Source organism: Rhinichthys klamathensis, unplaced genomic scaffold (genome assembly GCF_029890125.1).
Source record: "Rhinichthys klamathensis goyatoka isolate OS25496 unplaced genomic scaffold, OSU_Roscu_1.1 h1tg000340l_1, whole genome shotgun sequence".
Lineage (NCBI taxonomy): Eukaryota > Metazoa > Chordata > Actinopteri > Cypriniformes > Leuciscidae > Rhinichthys > Rhinichthys klamathensis.
In genome coordinates, this window is record NW_026606854.1 from 134,462 (window position 1) to 151,955 (window position 17,494).

At 38.7% G+C, this 17,494-nt stretch overlaps 1 protein-coding gene across 1 annotated transcript in view; it reads left to right on the forward strand.

The window, feature by feature from the left end:
- Positions 1-17,494, forward strand: part of LOC130106416 (catenin alpha-2-like) — a 121,240-nt gene that overhangs the window by 90,632 nt on the left and 13,114 nt on the right. Inside the window, 3 exon segments of the mRNA XM_056272520.1 lie at positions 4,921-5,121; positions 10,645-10,796; positions 15,500-15,613. Of these exon segments, the coding sequence (XP_056128495.1) occupies positions 4,921-5,121; positions 10,645-10,796; positions 15,500-15,613 (467 nt within the window).

Sequence of the window (17,494 nt, forward strand, 5' to 3'; positions counted from 1 at the left end):
TCTTTTTTAACAATTCCTTCTCACTGTTTTCTTTCTGTCGCGATATTTTTTGTGTATGAGCACCACTCTCAAACTTTTTCTTCCTCAACATTTTGATAGCTATCATCAGCCTCTGTGACTAGCATAAATTTGAATAGACTACTAGACAAGATGACGCAACTGTTTCTCTACATTCTGATAGGCTGTCATATCATGCTTCCCACGTGGGTCACTTGTAAATTGGATCAATCAGCAGCCAAAAACATGAATATCAAGTGATTGACAGAAAATTCGACAAGTTAAAAACAATGTGATTTTTTTTGGCTTATGATAGGCCCCTTGTCTTCATAGGCCCTGGGGCTTCAGCCCCAGTAAGCCCGTGCATTAATGCGGGCCTGATTACACAGATCAGTCGTCCAAATCATTGACTGCTTGTCAATGATCTTTCAAATATTTTTATTTTTTTTCCTGTTTCTATATATTACAAACACCTGCATAATAATAAGTGATCAAACGGTGCTTAAGTCACAGTGTATGTGGGTTAGTATGGCCTGGTTTGACAGACAGGGCTTAGATTAAGCCAGATTTAGGCCTTAATTCAATTAGGACATTTAAAAAGCTTTTATAAACGTGTCTTGGAAAAAACATTACTGGTGTGCATCTTGTTGAGACAAAACAATGGTACTGACATATTTTAAGATATGTCAGCGCGAGTTGCTTTCAGTTAAAACAGCTCAAACATGCAGTTAAGTCTGGGAATATAGGCTTTAGCCTTGTCTGTGGAACTGGGGGTACATGTTTTTGTGAGATCACCATTGAGTACTTGCTGCCTGGTGGTGAACAGTAAATCAAGCAACCATTCTGGTTTCATACTATTACAACATTTAAGTCTTTAAGAGCATTTTAAGTATAGATTTTTTTTATGTGAATGTCCATCATCCTCCTCTTGACATCTAAACTCTCCACACAGAGTACGGCGGTAGAATATAGAAATGTCTATTTTTCCCTCTTTATAATGGACACTCTAAAATGTCAGCTGCCTCCACCATCAAAATCCCATTATCTTGAATGGGAATGTCCATCTTACTAACAGATGGAGAACAGAACACTGGATAGGAATGCGAATGGCCATATAATTTAACATAAATATGAACAATTGTGAAACTTTGTATGTGTAGCCTTGCTTTACATACACTGTGTTACTTTTTTGTCCACGGCACTAAATCTTCTTGTTTTGCAGTGATTAAAAAGATTACTATTATAATGCCAATTACTTGTCTGTGTAGTTTCACTTGAGCATTGGACTCAAACCTACGTATGGCTTATATACATAATATATGGTTTAATAAAAAAATATATATAACTAAATTATATATATATATATATATATATATATATATAAAATGGCACCTTGCCTGGTGTAGAACCTGGCCAGGTAATCATGTTTAACTTAAGTGTTTAATCTTGTAATTAATTTATAAATTTAATTATTCAATTCCCACAGTTCTTTTCATTGCAAACGAGGCACACCAACTTCAGTCTCACCTTCCACCTTAGCTAAAACTGGCTCTCCTCTACATCAAATGCTCTTTTCTTTTGCAATATTTTACTGGATAGTGTATATCCTGTCTGGATCCGGCACAAAAACTATTAGAATGAATACTAAATTCTCGTCATATAGCCAAGGATTTCAAGGCAGGGATTATAATAAGTCAATACTAAATACACAGCAAATGAATAAATGAAATCCTGGTTGTTGTGGGCCAGATCCTTTGTATATCTGACAGGTCTATGTGGGCTGTATGAAATGAAGCAGGAGGAAATATTGGTATGCATCCCACCTCCTGTTGTCCAGAAACTGGTGTAAGCAGTGCATTCCAGTTTGAAAAAATTCGTTTGCAAATCTGTGAATAAAACATGTCAGGATTCAACAATAAGGATTTATTATTATTATTATTTCCTGAAAATCTGGTCTGGTTGGACCAGTGTTTGAGATTAGTACTTGCCCTGTCAACATTTTCACTGGATGCAAAATAGATATAAATTTTTAGCAACATATTTTTGTATGTGTCAGAAAGAATATATTTAAATAGCTGACACATGGACACGCATTTTTTTTTCTATTAACAAAAATCTCCCAATCTACTCTATTCATGAGTATATTAGGCAACTACATATTTTAGTGCCAAAAAAAAATCATAAAAAGCGTATACAGTATATGATCAGCCAACACAAATCACATTTACAATGCAGCACTGGCTCAATAAGGCATGTGACAGATCTGTCAACTGGCTCGAAACGCTCTCACATTGGCTCATGGTCATCTTTATTGTTGAGCCCTGTATATGCTTGTAAAATTCAGATATAATTGATCTTTTCTGCTTGCAAAGAAATCAATTGCATGTCATTTCTTCCACAGTAAAGATGTAAATAGTGTTTTGCAAGAGCAGGGAAATCATCAATACTTTAACATGGAAAGGGAAATTAAAGTGTAAAGGCTGAATATCTTTTTAATAATAGTGCATATGTGCTAAACAAGGACATCTGAATAGGTTTTCTTGAATCTGTTGAAAACAAAAATACTGTAATTATGTCCCCCCCCCCCCCCTTTTCATTTGGTTTAGCCTCTATGCAAGATCATTCCTTGTTATTCAGCTGCGCTGCTTTATCTGAATCTAAACAGATCCGCTTATAGATCATTTATGGCAGTGCGCTTTTGACCGGTTGCCATAAAGAAATAAGATAAACAAAGCAGTTTATTTCTAAGCTACTTAAAGAAGGCTCTTATCAGAACAGGAGACAAATAACACCCTCATTAGGAAACCAGTGTTTAATGAGGTCAACCCAGAGAAGCATTTTGAAAGCTTTTGGTCTGTTGTCTTGCAAGTAGTTTTAGGAGCAGTTAGAGCACATGCTCCAAAATACAGAGACTTGGTGTTCATGGGTGATTCAAGTATTCCGTCAAAGTCCATGCTTTTTTTCCCCCACAAACCTTTAACCTTTTTTTTCCCACATTAACCTAAATATGTTTTTTTTTTTTTTTTTTTTTTACTTTAAAGCACTATTATGCTTATTTTTACATTTCAGCATGAAAAAAGGTCTGGAAAGTTACAAAGCACAAAGTCCACTCCAAAGGAAGTTATTCTCTATCAGTAAGCACTGTTTCTGAACTCCCTCAAATGCCTTGATTGTAGATTTGAGTTTCTCCCGGTGAAGTACACGTCACATTTCTTCATTTAAATCATACCAAGGCATACGCAAAAAAAGGAGAAAGACCTGGGGCCTCATTTATAAACGTTGCGTACGCACAAAAGAAGGCATACGCCGCTCTCTACGCAATAATTGGTATTTATAAAAAGCAAACTTGACGGTAAAATGTGCGGTCCTTCACGCAAGCTCTGACCCAGGCGTACGCACAAAAACGGGTGAAATGAGAAATGGCGACACCGTCGGCAGATGGAAGAAACACGTGAAAGTGTGTGAAACTGTAGACCGTTGTGTAAAATAAATGTCAATACTGCCTCTCATAAATAACACGAAGACGTCACAAAGCAAGTATTACAATTAACAGCCTACACGAACACCCGTTTGATCGATCTGCAACAGAAATGCAAATTAACACATATTTGCAAAAAGAAAAGTGAAATATGTTCTGCAATAATATTGGCATGTTATACAATTCATCCTCATAAATAAGATGGTAAACAGAACGAAATAATGTACAAAACTGATATTCTCGCCAATGTGTCCGTCTGGCGGAGCAGATATAGCTAGATAGCTAGATAGTCAGTCAGATAGATAGATAATTAGGGAGAGATAGATAGATAAATAGATAGATGTATTATTTGTCCACTGGGAAAAGTTGTTTTCATAGTAAAAATGTCTTTATCAGCTACGGAATCATGGTATTCATGCAGGTATTTCATGCATATGCCTTTAGTTTGTTTTATTTTTGATAAAATAACGTATGACGTATGTCTCAACCATTCAGAAAGCTGCAAGAAATTACATTTGCACTGAACTATTTCCCATTTCCAAGTAGATTATAACCGACATCTGTAGCTTGTCATTTCTTTTTTATTTCGGCCACAGTCCGAGGTGCTACAGCATACGACGTCTGCAACCTTTTGCCACTCAAGTGCCTTTTTGGCATTAGTAGGCTAATGCCCACACTGTGCCCTCCAAACAACATTTTTTCTCCTCTTTTCCACCTTGCCAACGATAACTTCTACTTCACATTGAGTGAAGTTACGTTTTTTTGATTTCCTCTCTATGTTTGCCATGATTTCGCAATCGATGAATATTAACTTATGGGCGTTTCACGGACTATTTATGGGCAACTATGGGCGTGACATGAAGCCGCAAAAGCTGGGCTACATTTAGAATTGATTGTGATTTATTAAGGGAAAAATGCGTAGGATGTGCGTGCGCACGGTTTTATAAATCCGAATATTTCTGTGCGACGCACGTCCTATGTTTCATCCGTGCGCCACTTCTGACGCAAATCCTACGCAAAGTTTTATAAATGAGGCCCCTGGTTGAGTTGCATTTGCAGAGTGTTGAAACGTGACATTTTCGAAACATGACCAATCACAATACATTGGTTCAGCCGACCAATCAGAGCACACTTGGAGCTTTTCGGAAGAAGGGGCTTCATTGGGACTGGAACTAAACAGACTAGGAAGAGAGGTGCTGCAACAATGTAAAATATGTGAAAAATAATGGGGTCCAAGCATGTAAACCGTTCTATTAGACCCCAACAACAAAATCAAGACTTTGTTGGGCCGCTTTAAAAGGGAGATACAAATTTGCTACTTTGCATGCTTTTTTTATTTCTTTTTTTTGTAATGCTTTAAAAAATGACAAATGTGACTATTGGTCTTGGACAACAATAATGCTTGAAAGTGTTATCTCAATGTTTTTTATCTCATCTCTCCACAGAGAACCACATTCTGGAGGATGTGAATAAGTGTGTGATCGCCCTGCAGGAGGGGGACGTGGACACACTGGATAGGACAGCAGGGGCGATCCGGGGTCGAGCCGCTCGAGTGGTGCACATTATTAATGCTGAGATGGAGAACTATGAACCTGGCGTTTACACTGAGCGTGTTCTTGAGTCCATCAAGCTCCTCTCTGAGACTGGTGAGAAACATCACAAACACACCTGAGTCCTGAACTGAACTTATCTTATGCTCACAAAGGCATGAACTTATGGTAGAGACGGGGACAGATGGACAGAGGAGATCAGGTAGCTCTTGGAAGAAGGAAGTTAGAGGAGAGAGGGTTAGACAGATGAGAAAAGATGGTGAGGCCGGAGATACCACCTGTTCCTTCCTTTGGGACTCATCGTTTGCTCATTCATTTTTCATCTGTTTTCCCCCAACCTCTCCACCTTTCACAGTCTAGTGCCAGCATTCAGGAGGTGGCAATTTAGACTCTGACAGACAAGGCCGAGGGCCAAAACATACCAAGTAATGCAGAGATTTGTGCATAGCTTTTTCCCAATGCTTTCAAGTCAAAATATCTGACAGAAAGCAAAAAAGGCTGCTAGTTTAGGGGTTAATGTGTAGGAAACATCTCACCTGACACTTTTTGATGTAGTTGTTCCATTTAAATGCACTTCTACGATTGTTTGGAATCAACAAATGGAGGGTGGCTAGAAAATGAGCACTCAAAATATTATTCTGTCTGCGGCGCTTTGTCCTGCCTCCCTTGTTTTGTCTAAAACATTACATTAGACTATTCTGACAGCATGCTTTGTTTAGAAGAGCAAGCGCTATATGAGAGGAAGAAAATAATAGTTCTGCTTTTATGGTATACTGCAGTATTTTTGTTATTGTGAAATTACCACTTTAATCATAATACTGCTAAGGGCAAAAAAATGCAGATTTGTGACGTCTGACCAACTGAAGATTAAAATGGAGTCATAATGTTTCCAAATTGATCTTCATTGGTTCTTCTCATCATCATTGGTTCTTCTCAGTTTTTTGTTTCTTCACATCACTAGAATATTTAAATGAAACTATCAAACAAAGTCAAAGTGATGTGATAATGAGTAGTCTGGTGGTTAGACCTTGAATTGAGCTCTAACCACCTGGAATTGAGCCACTTTCAGATCAGATTGTGTTGGTGCGTTTGCACTGTATCAGGATTGACCTCATTCCTATAAGTGGGCGCAATTTATTCTTGAGAAATGATCTTTGTGTATTGTTCGCAGCAACATGAAAAATTATGTTTAATTGTATAATTAATTTCATCATTTTATCTCCTCCTTTATTATAGCTATTAGAGACTTAATGAGAACTAAACACAATACAGTATCCTACATTTTATTACTGCCTTCAGTCAAATAAAAATAAACTGTCTTAGTCTTTTTTTAGTTTAAAGATAGCAAACTCTTTTTCGGAAATCACAAGTTGAACAGTTAATGCTCGCTCAGCTTGAATGGAAAACTGTTCTGCTTGTAGCTTCAGTAAAACCAAGAGGAATATCTGCAGGCTTGATTGAGAGTGATAATTGAATTGTGAAAGGGCTGGACGCCCAGACTGGCTCTCATCTTCTCTGTATTCACTTTGATGAGGCGGTTCTTTTTGTTGGATTTCGCTTTTTCCCCTCTTTCTGTCTTTTTTTTGGGGGGGATGTTGGTGCCACCCAGGGCTGTCATCAGGAAGGAGGGCAACTGGGAAACTTGTCCCAGGCCCTTTGAGGGACCCACTGAGTTCTTCTGTGAAATAGCCTTCTCATTAGGCCCAAAGGAGGGAGGGCCCCCCATAAAAATTTAGTCTAAGGTCCTGTGAATTTAAATGACGGACCACCACATAAATGGAATTGAACCATAAAGCATTGCAGCATTGATTCTTCTAGAACTTTCATTATTGCACAAGACTTGGCACGCAAAACGTCAATACATTTTTGAAAGTTTGAAGGTTTGGGCCAGGCGTAATGTTGAGGTTAGCGAATTAGTATAATAGAAGCATATAGCATTTGAATGTGTTTTCCATTTAATTAGGATGTTTGCTACTCAACTAAGTGGCTTTATCAATTCAATAATGGAGGGAATTCCCAAGCACAGTGTTCTAGTGGGCAATGGGAGTTAAACCGAAGGTAATGATTTGTAGTTTGGACTGAGTTTTATGCTTATCCACTGAGGGGAGAAAAATGGTTTGTTCAAAATGTGTCAGCTAGGACTTTTTTTCTTCATTTCAATCACTCTCAACAAAACTTACAATTACAATTCACTAACTTTGTAAAAAAAAACTAGCTGTTCCATTTCCTCAAAAGTGCCCGGCACTTTCTTTTCAATTTCTTCAACTTTTTGGTTTGGTTCCTTATCGGTGGACAGCCTAATTAGGACATAGTGAACTTTATCCTGGCCTTTTTTATAGTCCCAAGGCAGTGTAAATATAACAAAAGTGCAGCTGGTCCAAAGCTCTATAAAGATACACCATTGAAGGACCTTCAGCACATAGCACCCACGAATCTCGAATCGTGTCCTTGAGCCTGAAAATCAATAGTCTAGTAGCAAACCCGTGATGACTTTCCCCTCTCTCTTTATCCTTTCCATCCTTTCTCCGATCCAAACTAATCTTCATGTGGGAAAAATTACCCCATCATTAAGGTTATGCTCAGCTCCCCAGTAGATTAAAAATTAGAAATATGGCTGATGTAATAGTGCCAAGAAGAAGGCATGAGTAGCAATACTGTCATAGAGTATGGCAGAGTGAGTAGGGCTCATGCCAAAAGGGTGACCATGCAGAGATGAAATGTGGCCACCTAATCACTGCCCCCCGTCTAACACACACACACATAGACTCAAACATGATTTTTATGGCAAATATAGTGTTTCACTGACAGGTTGAAGGGCATGTTTGCTCAGGTACTAAAAACAGCAATGATTTCATACAGCCAAATGACCCCACAAAATGTTATTCCTCAGAATATCACGACCCAAGTGTCTGTATGGTGAGACAGAGGAGACATGCAAAACAACAAGGATAACAGAATTAGTCCATGCCTGCCCGCTACAATGAGTCCAATAGTTTGTTCATGAAAAAGAAAACGGAAGAAAGAAAGAAATACGGATCCCGAAGAAAGGGCAGTGCTAACTAATTCCACAGCCTAAGGGGCAAAATGTAAATGAAACCAAACTACTAGTGACCTCATTGTTTTCAAATGAATTTGTTCTCACTTTGAATTACTTGCAGTGTTTTGTAGGGCATATTAGCATTAGGAATGTCTCATTGCATTTTCGAGTATTTCATTTTGAGACCATTAGGCTGGTCTGATCTCAGCCTCTCGAAATAAAACCCAGTTTAAAAATGCATTTTGAATTATAGAATTCAAAACTCTGTCTCAAAATAAATTAAAAAATAAAAACATTTGAAGGCTCATAGAACATATCTGACTGCTTGCTTTATCTGGCGTTAAACACTTTAATAAAATAATCCCTTCCAACATGGTTTCATTAGCTCCTTTCATGATTTCTCACTGGTCTGAGTTAAATTTGCTCCTCACTAGCAGCAACTTTACTCATTAATGGCTTGAAGAACATTTAAATATTTCTATTTAAAAGGCGCAGCAAAATTCCCTAAAGCTCATTTTATGCCTCTCCAATAAGTGGATTAAAATGAATTAAATATGTGTTAAAGCAAGACTGGGTTGGAAAGAAGAAAGGAAATCAAATAAAGAGCCTTTACCGCACCTTTTTGAATGTTTTGCATAATTTTGTATTTCTTATGTGTTCATTTGAAATTCAAATCTAACCTTTTCTGCTTTAGCCGATAGACATTCTGAAATTGTCCATTTTAGTAGGCAAATAGGCTAAATGGCTGTCAAAATGGATCCTACACTTGTCCTCTTTTAAGTCAATCTCATGTCGGATGCCTGTAATCAAAACCATCAGAAATCTCATAACCGGTCTTTTCTTCAAAATCTGCATCCGCTATTATTGTGATTGGCTCTCTGGACTTGGATTTGGTTAGATGGTTGATGACAACAGAAGTGTCCTCACAAGACCCACCTTCCCCACGGAGAAGTGTATCTTGGGTCATAATATCCCAGTTCCTCGCTTTTAAAAATCTTGAGACCTCCTCCTCTCCTGGTACATGTGTTGAATATTTTAAGAGCATCACTTTGGAGTTTGCTCAAGGGTTTAATACGAGGCTTTTGCCGTGCCCATCTTTCTTTCATCAACCTTAGTGGTCCCGGACGTTGATATGAGCTTGACTTGATGTCAGGGTTAGATCACAATACAGTTTCCCTCCACCAGTGACATTGCCATGGAAACGCAAGACTTTTACATCATTTTGGATATTACTCCCTTGACGTGCTTGGCAACTACTTCAGAGTAGGCAGACAGGTCATTCAGTGTCAGGTCCAAAGGTTGAGTGTGAATTGGTGGGCTGTGGAGCACAAAGGAAGGTACTTTTTGAATACAGTCCAAAGTAATGAGCATATTTTTTGCTCTGGAGTCACCAAAGTTTAAAGCTCATGATTCATTACAGCGTTGTCGGATCCCTCTTAAATGCATTTAACATTTTATATTGACATTTCACCAAAATGTAATTGACTTAAAAGTCTTCATTCACTGCCACTACGCAGCATTAGCCGTAAGGATTTTTGTCAAAACGGTTACGCTAAGGTTAAGTGGTCCACTCCAAACATATTTGTTCAGTGTAAACGCTGAAATGCGGCTCATCAGGAAAACAGATCAAACTAATGTCACATTAGCGGACCTTTCCCAACCCTCCAGCTGCACTCAATCAATGTCTGTCAACATTGTTCGTACTCAACTCTTGTTCGTCAAACAATCCCTTATTACAGCCAGCGTTTAGTGGTGGGGGAAGATCTCGTTACCCGTTACTGAGGAACAAGACAGAAGGGTGAATTGAATTGAATTGAAGGAGGATAAAGTAGAGAGCGATTTGGATGTGATTTTTGGAAACACTTTACAATAAGGTTCCACTTGTTAACACTAGTTATATTATATAGTATATTAGTAAAAAAAGCTTCTGGAGCAATCATAATCTTTGTTCATATTAATTTCAACATTTACTAAAACATTATTAAAATAAAAAGTTTTAATTGATCCAAGCTAACATGAACTAACAGTTGTGGGTTTTTTTTTTTTTATAAATACAGTAACACATGTATTTCTTGCCAATTGTTATAGTAATTAAGGTTAGTTAATGCATTAACAAACGCTAACTAATGGAACCTTATTGTAAAGTGTTACCTGATTATTATTTTTTTATTGGGTTTAAGAGGTCTCACTTATGGTCATATGTTCCCATAAAGGTGAAGTGGTTAATTTGCAGACGTAGGGCACCCTTTTCACATATTTTCAGGGTGACATTTTCTCGTCTTCCTCTCACGCTGCATTCCATGTCCTCGGGCCTGACTGACAGGGAGAAGATGGCAGAAATAGACATGCTTGCCTGCATTTCGACACTTAGCTTCTTAAGATCACATATTCTCCATTTTTCTCACCTCTCACTCTGTCTTTTCTCTGATATGTTTGGCACCTGAGGGAAAGGCTGGCTTTTGAGGGATGCGTGTAATCCCTTTTTTGAAAAAGTTTTTTTTCTGTGTATCTGTCTTTCTGTTTTTGCTTTCTCTCAGGCTCTTGCTCACCTCAATACTCTACGTCCTTTTTTTTCCCATCAGTGATGCCGCGCTTTGCAGAGCAGGTTGAGGTCGCCATCGAGGCTCTTAGCACCAGCCCCCCGCAGCCATTCGAGGAGAACGAGTTCATCGACGCCTCTCGCCTCGTCTATGACGGTGTGCGTGACATCAGGAAAGCAGTCCTCATGATAAGAGTGAGTAGCGTACAAATTAGAGAACCACATGAGGTGCTCGCTCTTCACAAGCAGGGCTTTTTACCAGGGGCAACGTTTGCGTATGGCAGAGTATGGCCGTTGCCATACCCTAGCAGTCAGAGTTCAGATAAAACATCAGCTAATGATAATGCTCGGTAAAGATTTTAGGAGGGCTTTAACCCCCTAAATTCCCACCCAGTCCCCCCAAAAATGTGCGTTTCATTAATCGGCTGTCACCTTTAAAAGTGTGTAGGCTACTCCTTCCAGTATTATCTCCGCAGCGTCAGCGTCAGAACAAAAGCAGATGACGACAACCAACTTGTGTGCATTTATTGATAGATCGTTGATATATATGCATCTGTGTAGTTATTTGTTTGTCATAATAAATAAAGTTTACATAATATGATGCTGGAGCAGCAAATCAACACGGTTTCCCACTGTAAAATCGGGCTTAATTTATTTATTAAATTCCTTTCATCCAAACGGCATAAGACTTTGGGGCATTTCCTACTCTTGCTATAGCCTACTTCATACTTCCGTGCAATAAATGTGCAAAAAAAAATTATAATATTATTTTGATAATAAATCCGAAGGCAAAACACGCGTTAGGTCTATAAGTGACGTTCAAGATGAGCGCTGCTCTTATGATCTTAACGCCGATTTCTCTGATTGGTTGCAATGCTGTTCGTTCACTGTGAGTTTTAATTAATAGTGTAATAGAGTTACATAGTATAGTACATTGTGTTTAATTTGTCGTTTAACAAATACATTAGGGGGATCTAATGTATGTTGTTAGTGGCGAGAATATTCACGTGAATACATACATAGATCCGACTATTACCTCCATGTACTTAAATGGTCCAGTGGCAAAACTTTCGCCAAGGGTGTCAGAGGTTCTGGGTTCTAATCTGCACTACGCAGTATAGTTTTTTTTTCCCCTCATCAAAACCGATTGTTTATTAGTAGTTGTAGGCATGCAGGGACACGTTTTTTTTTTTGTGCATTATGTTTTGTGATTTCACCATAACGAATGGAGTCTCCACAACGGATTGAAGCGCGTCCGTGTGAAGACTGTGCGCGAGTCACAACAGAACACTGTATCCGCGCCACTGATGATAGCAGCGGCAACGTGCACTTTGGTGACTTAATTTAAAAAACAACACATTTCAGCACTAGATCGCCTCTTATTTAACAAACGAACAAAATGAATGCTCTATTAGAGTTAACTGGAGATGTTTTATTTATTTGTATTGGTACATGATCCGTGCCGTGAGATGTTTCAAAAGTGGTGGGGACACAATCAACCCTGGCAAAAAGTGATGGGGACATGTCCCAGCCGCAAATTACACCTATCTATGTATGCCCAGAGGGAATGCCATACTCTAGGTTTTTGTGAAATGCCGCCACTGCTTTTTATGCTGCCCCAGAGGTTTGGATTGATAAATAACAAAACAACACATCAAACACATTTCATCTGAAAATAATGTAGTGGGTTATGACTCCATCATACAGGGCAAGGGTTCTCAACCTGACACATCTGTGAACGTACTCCAGGGGATTGTTAGAAGTTATATTGTTAAAGGACAAGTTCGGTATTTTACACTTAAAGCCCTGTTTTAAGATCGTTTCTGATGAAATAGAACGGTTAATTGACTTGGACAAAAACTACGATAAAACCTGTTGGAAAGCATCTTTTGCAGCGATTTTTGTGTGAGCATATCAGTGAAGACCCCAGACCACTCGGTGAGTTTCACGTCTTTGTAAACTAAAGTTTAATGCGTTTTATGAAGGATTGTTCCAGTGCACCTATGCAACCATTGTGGAGGTGGGGGGGTGCAACCACAGAAACCGAAAATTCTCGGGCCAGCAGCATGTGTCCAAATTTCAATCTTAACTGTTCTATTTCATCAGAAACGATCTTAAAACAGGGCTTTAAGTGTAAAATACCGAACTTGTCCTTTAAAAGTTATATAAAACATATCACATTTTGTTAAACAATCCATGGCATTTTGATAGAAATTAAAATGGTTTGAATTAATATTAAACGAATGGTCTGTTAAGCATTATCATAATGCAGGGCTTTTGATGCCAAGAATGATCCTCTGTGATGATCCAGAAAATAAACACCCCTTTATACTGGGTGAAAAAATAGTGAGAGTGATATTATCATCCAGAGAATATTTACTTTGAAAATATTTCTATTCAGGTTCATACATCTTAACATCAAAGTAGGAAAAAGGTAATAGAGTTAAAATTTTGTATTACAAAAATACTACAATTTCACAAAAAAAAGTAATATTCCAGAGCTTCACAGAGAATATTACCCGACAACATCAGCTTAAAAGTAGCTGATCAAGGCAAAGGGTAGAGTGTTAAAGAATAGATTAACTATTATTATTAAGAGCGTAAACAAACTGCTGAAGCGGCATGTTAGCTTAATGCTAATTCCAGTGCTCACCGGGTCATTCACCATTTATACAGTATCTTTTTCACAGTCATGGTAGTCACTCAAGGAAACATCATAAAGGCAGGAGTATTGTTGTTATAGCTCCATGAACCTTTCCTCCATTGCATAATTACAACTAGCAGCATCAATACCATTCTCTCTCTCTCTCGTTTCGCCATGTTTGAAAGCAGTGTACAAAAGAGCTTCTGCATGTGCTCCTATTGGTCAACTTCACAGATCTGACGGAAACCGTTGTGGTGGAACAAAAGAAAATGCTAGTTTTTCTGTCGTGAAATCGGCAAACATCAGCGTTAGTTGTTATCCAATACGTGTCATACTATGCCAGATGAAACGATCAATTCTTGCGTCCCGGCGCCCTTTGCCGTTTACGAATCACATTACGTCAAACTGATCATGCCAAAATCATGCTGATATTGGGCATTAAACATATGATACAAAAGTAGTTATTTATTTATAAATGTAGAGCAGCTCTTCTTTTAGAAATAAATAAATTATAATAATATAAATAACCTTGACACCCCTAAAAACATTTTGTAACATTGACTCCCTTGCAGCCTCTTGGGGTTCTCCTTGACCCCCTTGATGCAATGTATACGTTAATGTGAAGGTCATTCTAAAGTGTTTCTAGAAAAATCTAGCTTTTGTATATTGGGGGTCTCTGTATTTGTAGTCGTTGAAAAGCTCTGATATAGATATTGTGAAGTAATAATGCTATGTTATCATATATATTGTATACGGTATGTCCTGGTTATACAATAATAGTATGCTAGACTGTTGATTTGTTTATGCCTTGCCCATTGTGTATATTCTGTTTACAGAGTTCGAATTCATTTGGTTCAAACTAATAAACACGTCTTTTTGTTGCAAAAAGGCAATTTCTAAGATGCACACTTCCTCTGTGGGAACATCAAACAATATTGAACAGTAAATAATAATTTGCCAGTAAATAATGTCAAGCTGAGTTTGGAGATGGTTTGGAACAGAGTGATAATTGTAAATAGAGATCCTACTTATTTGTACTTTTTTTTATTGATTCCCCGAACCACCCCCCTCCCCGAAAATGAATCACAAAGAAATATCATGCAGAGTGTGTGAATGTGTTAGTGGCTGCTTTTAAGTTTTGCAAATAGTACAGCTCCCAGAGTAGCAGTGAAAAGAAAGTACCAACACACACACAGTTATTTGTCAAGGATTGTATCCTGCTGAAAAACATGGGATGAATAATCAAACCAAGATAGGTTTGCGCACAAATGTACACTCCTTTCTCATTGCCTATACACATTTATGTCTACGTGAAATCTCGATCCACTGGAATCTTCATTAAAACAAGTAACAAAGAAGACTTTGCTAGTTTGCTATATATTCTCCATAAGAATATCTCCGTAAGTTACTGCCACTGCCGCTCAGAGTGGCTGAAACCATTGCGGCTGTCAAGATACACTCTTTTCTTTGTCTCCAATTTGCTCATTAGTCACTTAGTGGGACTGATGTTGGTTTGAGTACTGGTAGGCAGAATAAAACAGATCACATCTAAACCCTAAAGAACCTAGAGGCCTTTCCCCCTTCACATATTGTTTGATCCCACTTTACGAGGGATCTTTTTATATTACTCACAAGAAAGCCAAAAGGGAATTGAACAATGATGCAAGTCACTAGTAACTCAAACTGTGGGACGAATGAATTATTTATTGTGATTTGACTGGTTTAATGGTTGACACGTCTTTATGTTGGATCAGAGGTCCTTCTCCCATTGTGTAGAAACGCACAGCCGGTAGTGGCGTCTGTAAAATGTTGTGTCCCAAATTGTCACCAAGTTTAGCATTAGGACAGAGGACATCGGTACTCTAGTAGAGTACATTTAAAATATAGATGGAAGGTTAAACGAGGCGAAGAAAGTTGTTGACGATAGAAACCCAAGAGTTAAAAAGTGTCAGTCTCTCCAGACCAGTTTTGAAACTAAAAAGTGAAAGCAAAAATGAAATTTAGGAGACTTTAAAAGTGAGTAGTTCACTCAAAAATGAATAATTTACTGAACACACTGTCATTATCAAACCCGTATGCACAAAATGTGAATTTCAAATAATAAACTGATCGCTCTTTTCCATGAAATTACAAATAATAATAAGAAAAAGATTGGGTGGGTAACTGATGAGAGTATTTATTTTTTTGAATGAAATGCCATAAAGTCATGGTATCGTATTGTATGGTATCTACAATTTTATTTATTATATTTCAGACTCCAGAAGAGCTTGAAGATGACTCTGACTTTGAGCAAGAAGACTATGACGCCCGTAGCCGCACCAGCGTCCAGACAGAAGATGACCAACTTATTGCTGGACAGAGCGCAAGGGTGAGTGAACAACATATCTGGTTCCTTCTGTCATTTCCAGCAGGTTTACGCTCACAATACAAAACACTTATCACTCCGCTGAGCATGTCTGCTGTAAATTACATCTAGTTTCAGAATAACAAGAATGCCAGTCACTCAAGTGCATGCACACAACGTGTCTCTCACTTTTTCGAGAACGAAACATTATTTATCCTCCGCTGTGAATAATGGTGAGAAGAAAGTCGAAGCAAGAGAAATTATGATTAGAATTCTTTCAATACAGCAAGATTAGATAGATTTTTGCAAACATTTTAGCTGAGCAACATGCTAACAGCTAACTGTATATAAATCAATTAGGAGTCGAGTCTACATTGTACATCATATTACTCGCAAAACATTGCTTAGAGTTGCTGCCAGTGTAAAATGTTCAGTCGCTTATAAGGTTCCATTTTGGTTAGGATGCTACCTTAGAAAGGAATGCAGGTTTTGGGACAGAGCCTATACAGTATACACTCACCGGCCACTTTATTAGGTACACCTGTCCAACTGCTCGTTAACACTTAATTTCTAAGCAGCCAATCACATGGCGGCAACTCAGTGCATTTAGGCATGTAGACATGGTCAAGACAATCTCCTGCAGTTCAAACCGAGCATCAGTATGGGGAAGAAAGGTGATTTGAGTGACTTTGAACGTGGCATGATTGTTGGTGCCAGAAGGGCTGGTCTGAGTATTTCAGAAACTGCTAATCTACTGGGATTTTCACGCACAACCATCTCTAGGGTTTACAGAGAATGGTCCGAAAAAGAAAAAACATCCAGTGAGCGGCAGTTCTGTGGGCGGAAATGCCTTGTTGATGCCAGAGGTCAGAGGAGAATGGCCAGACTGGTTCGAGCTGATAGAAGGGCAACAGTGACTGAAATAACCACTCGTTACAACCGAGGTATGCAGTAAAGCATTTGTGAAGCCACAACACGCACAACCTTGAGGCGGATGGGCTACAACAGCAGAAGACTCCACCGGGTACCACTCATCTCCACTACAAATAGGAAAAAGAGGCCACAATTTGCAAGAGCTCACCAAAATTGAACAGTTGAAGACTGGAAAAATGTTGCCTGGTCTGATGAGTCTCGATTTCTGTTGAGACATTCAGATGTTAGAGTCAGAATTTGGCGTAAACAGAATGAGAACATGGAACCATCATGCCTTGTTACCACTGTGCAGGCTGGTGGTGGTGGTGTAATGGTGTGGGGGATGTTTTCCTGGCACACTTTAGGCCCCTTAGTGCCAATTGGGCATCGTTTAAATGCCACGGCCTACCTGAGCATTGTTTCTGACCATGTCCATCCCTTTATGGCCACCATGTACCCATCCTCTGATGGCTACTTCCACCATGTCACAAAGCTCTAATCATTTCAAATTGGTTTCTTGAACATGACAATGAGTTCACTGTACTAAAATGGCCTCCACAGTCACCAGATCTCAACCCAATAGAGCATCTTTGGGATGTGGTGGAACGGGAGATTCGCATCATGGATGTGCAGCCGACAAATCTGCGGCAACTGTGTGATGCCATCATGTCAATATGGACCAAACTCCCTGAGGAATGCTTCCAGCACCTTGTTGAATCTATGCCACGAAGAATTGAGGCAGTTCTGAAGGCAAAAGGGGGTCCAACCCGTTACTAGCATGGGGTACCTAATAAAGTGGCCGGTGAGTGTATGTTTCATATTTAAAATAGCAAGGGACACATCTAAGATGGTGGACGAAGCAAGAGAAATGTTGATTATAATTCCTTCAATACAGCAAGTTAGTAAAGAAGTCTACTAAAATGTCAGTTTAACCAATATTTTACCTCAGCAACCTGCTAACAGGAAACTTAATAAAAATACATTGAGTGTCAC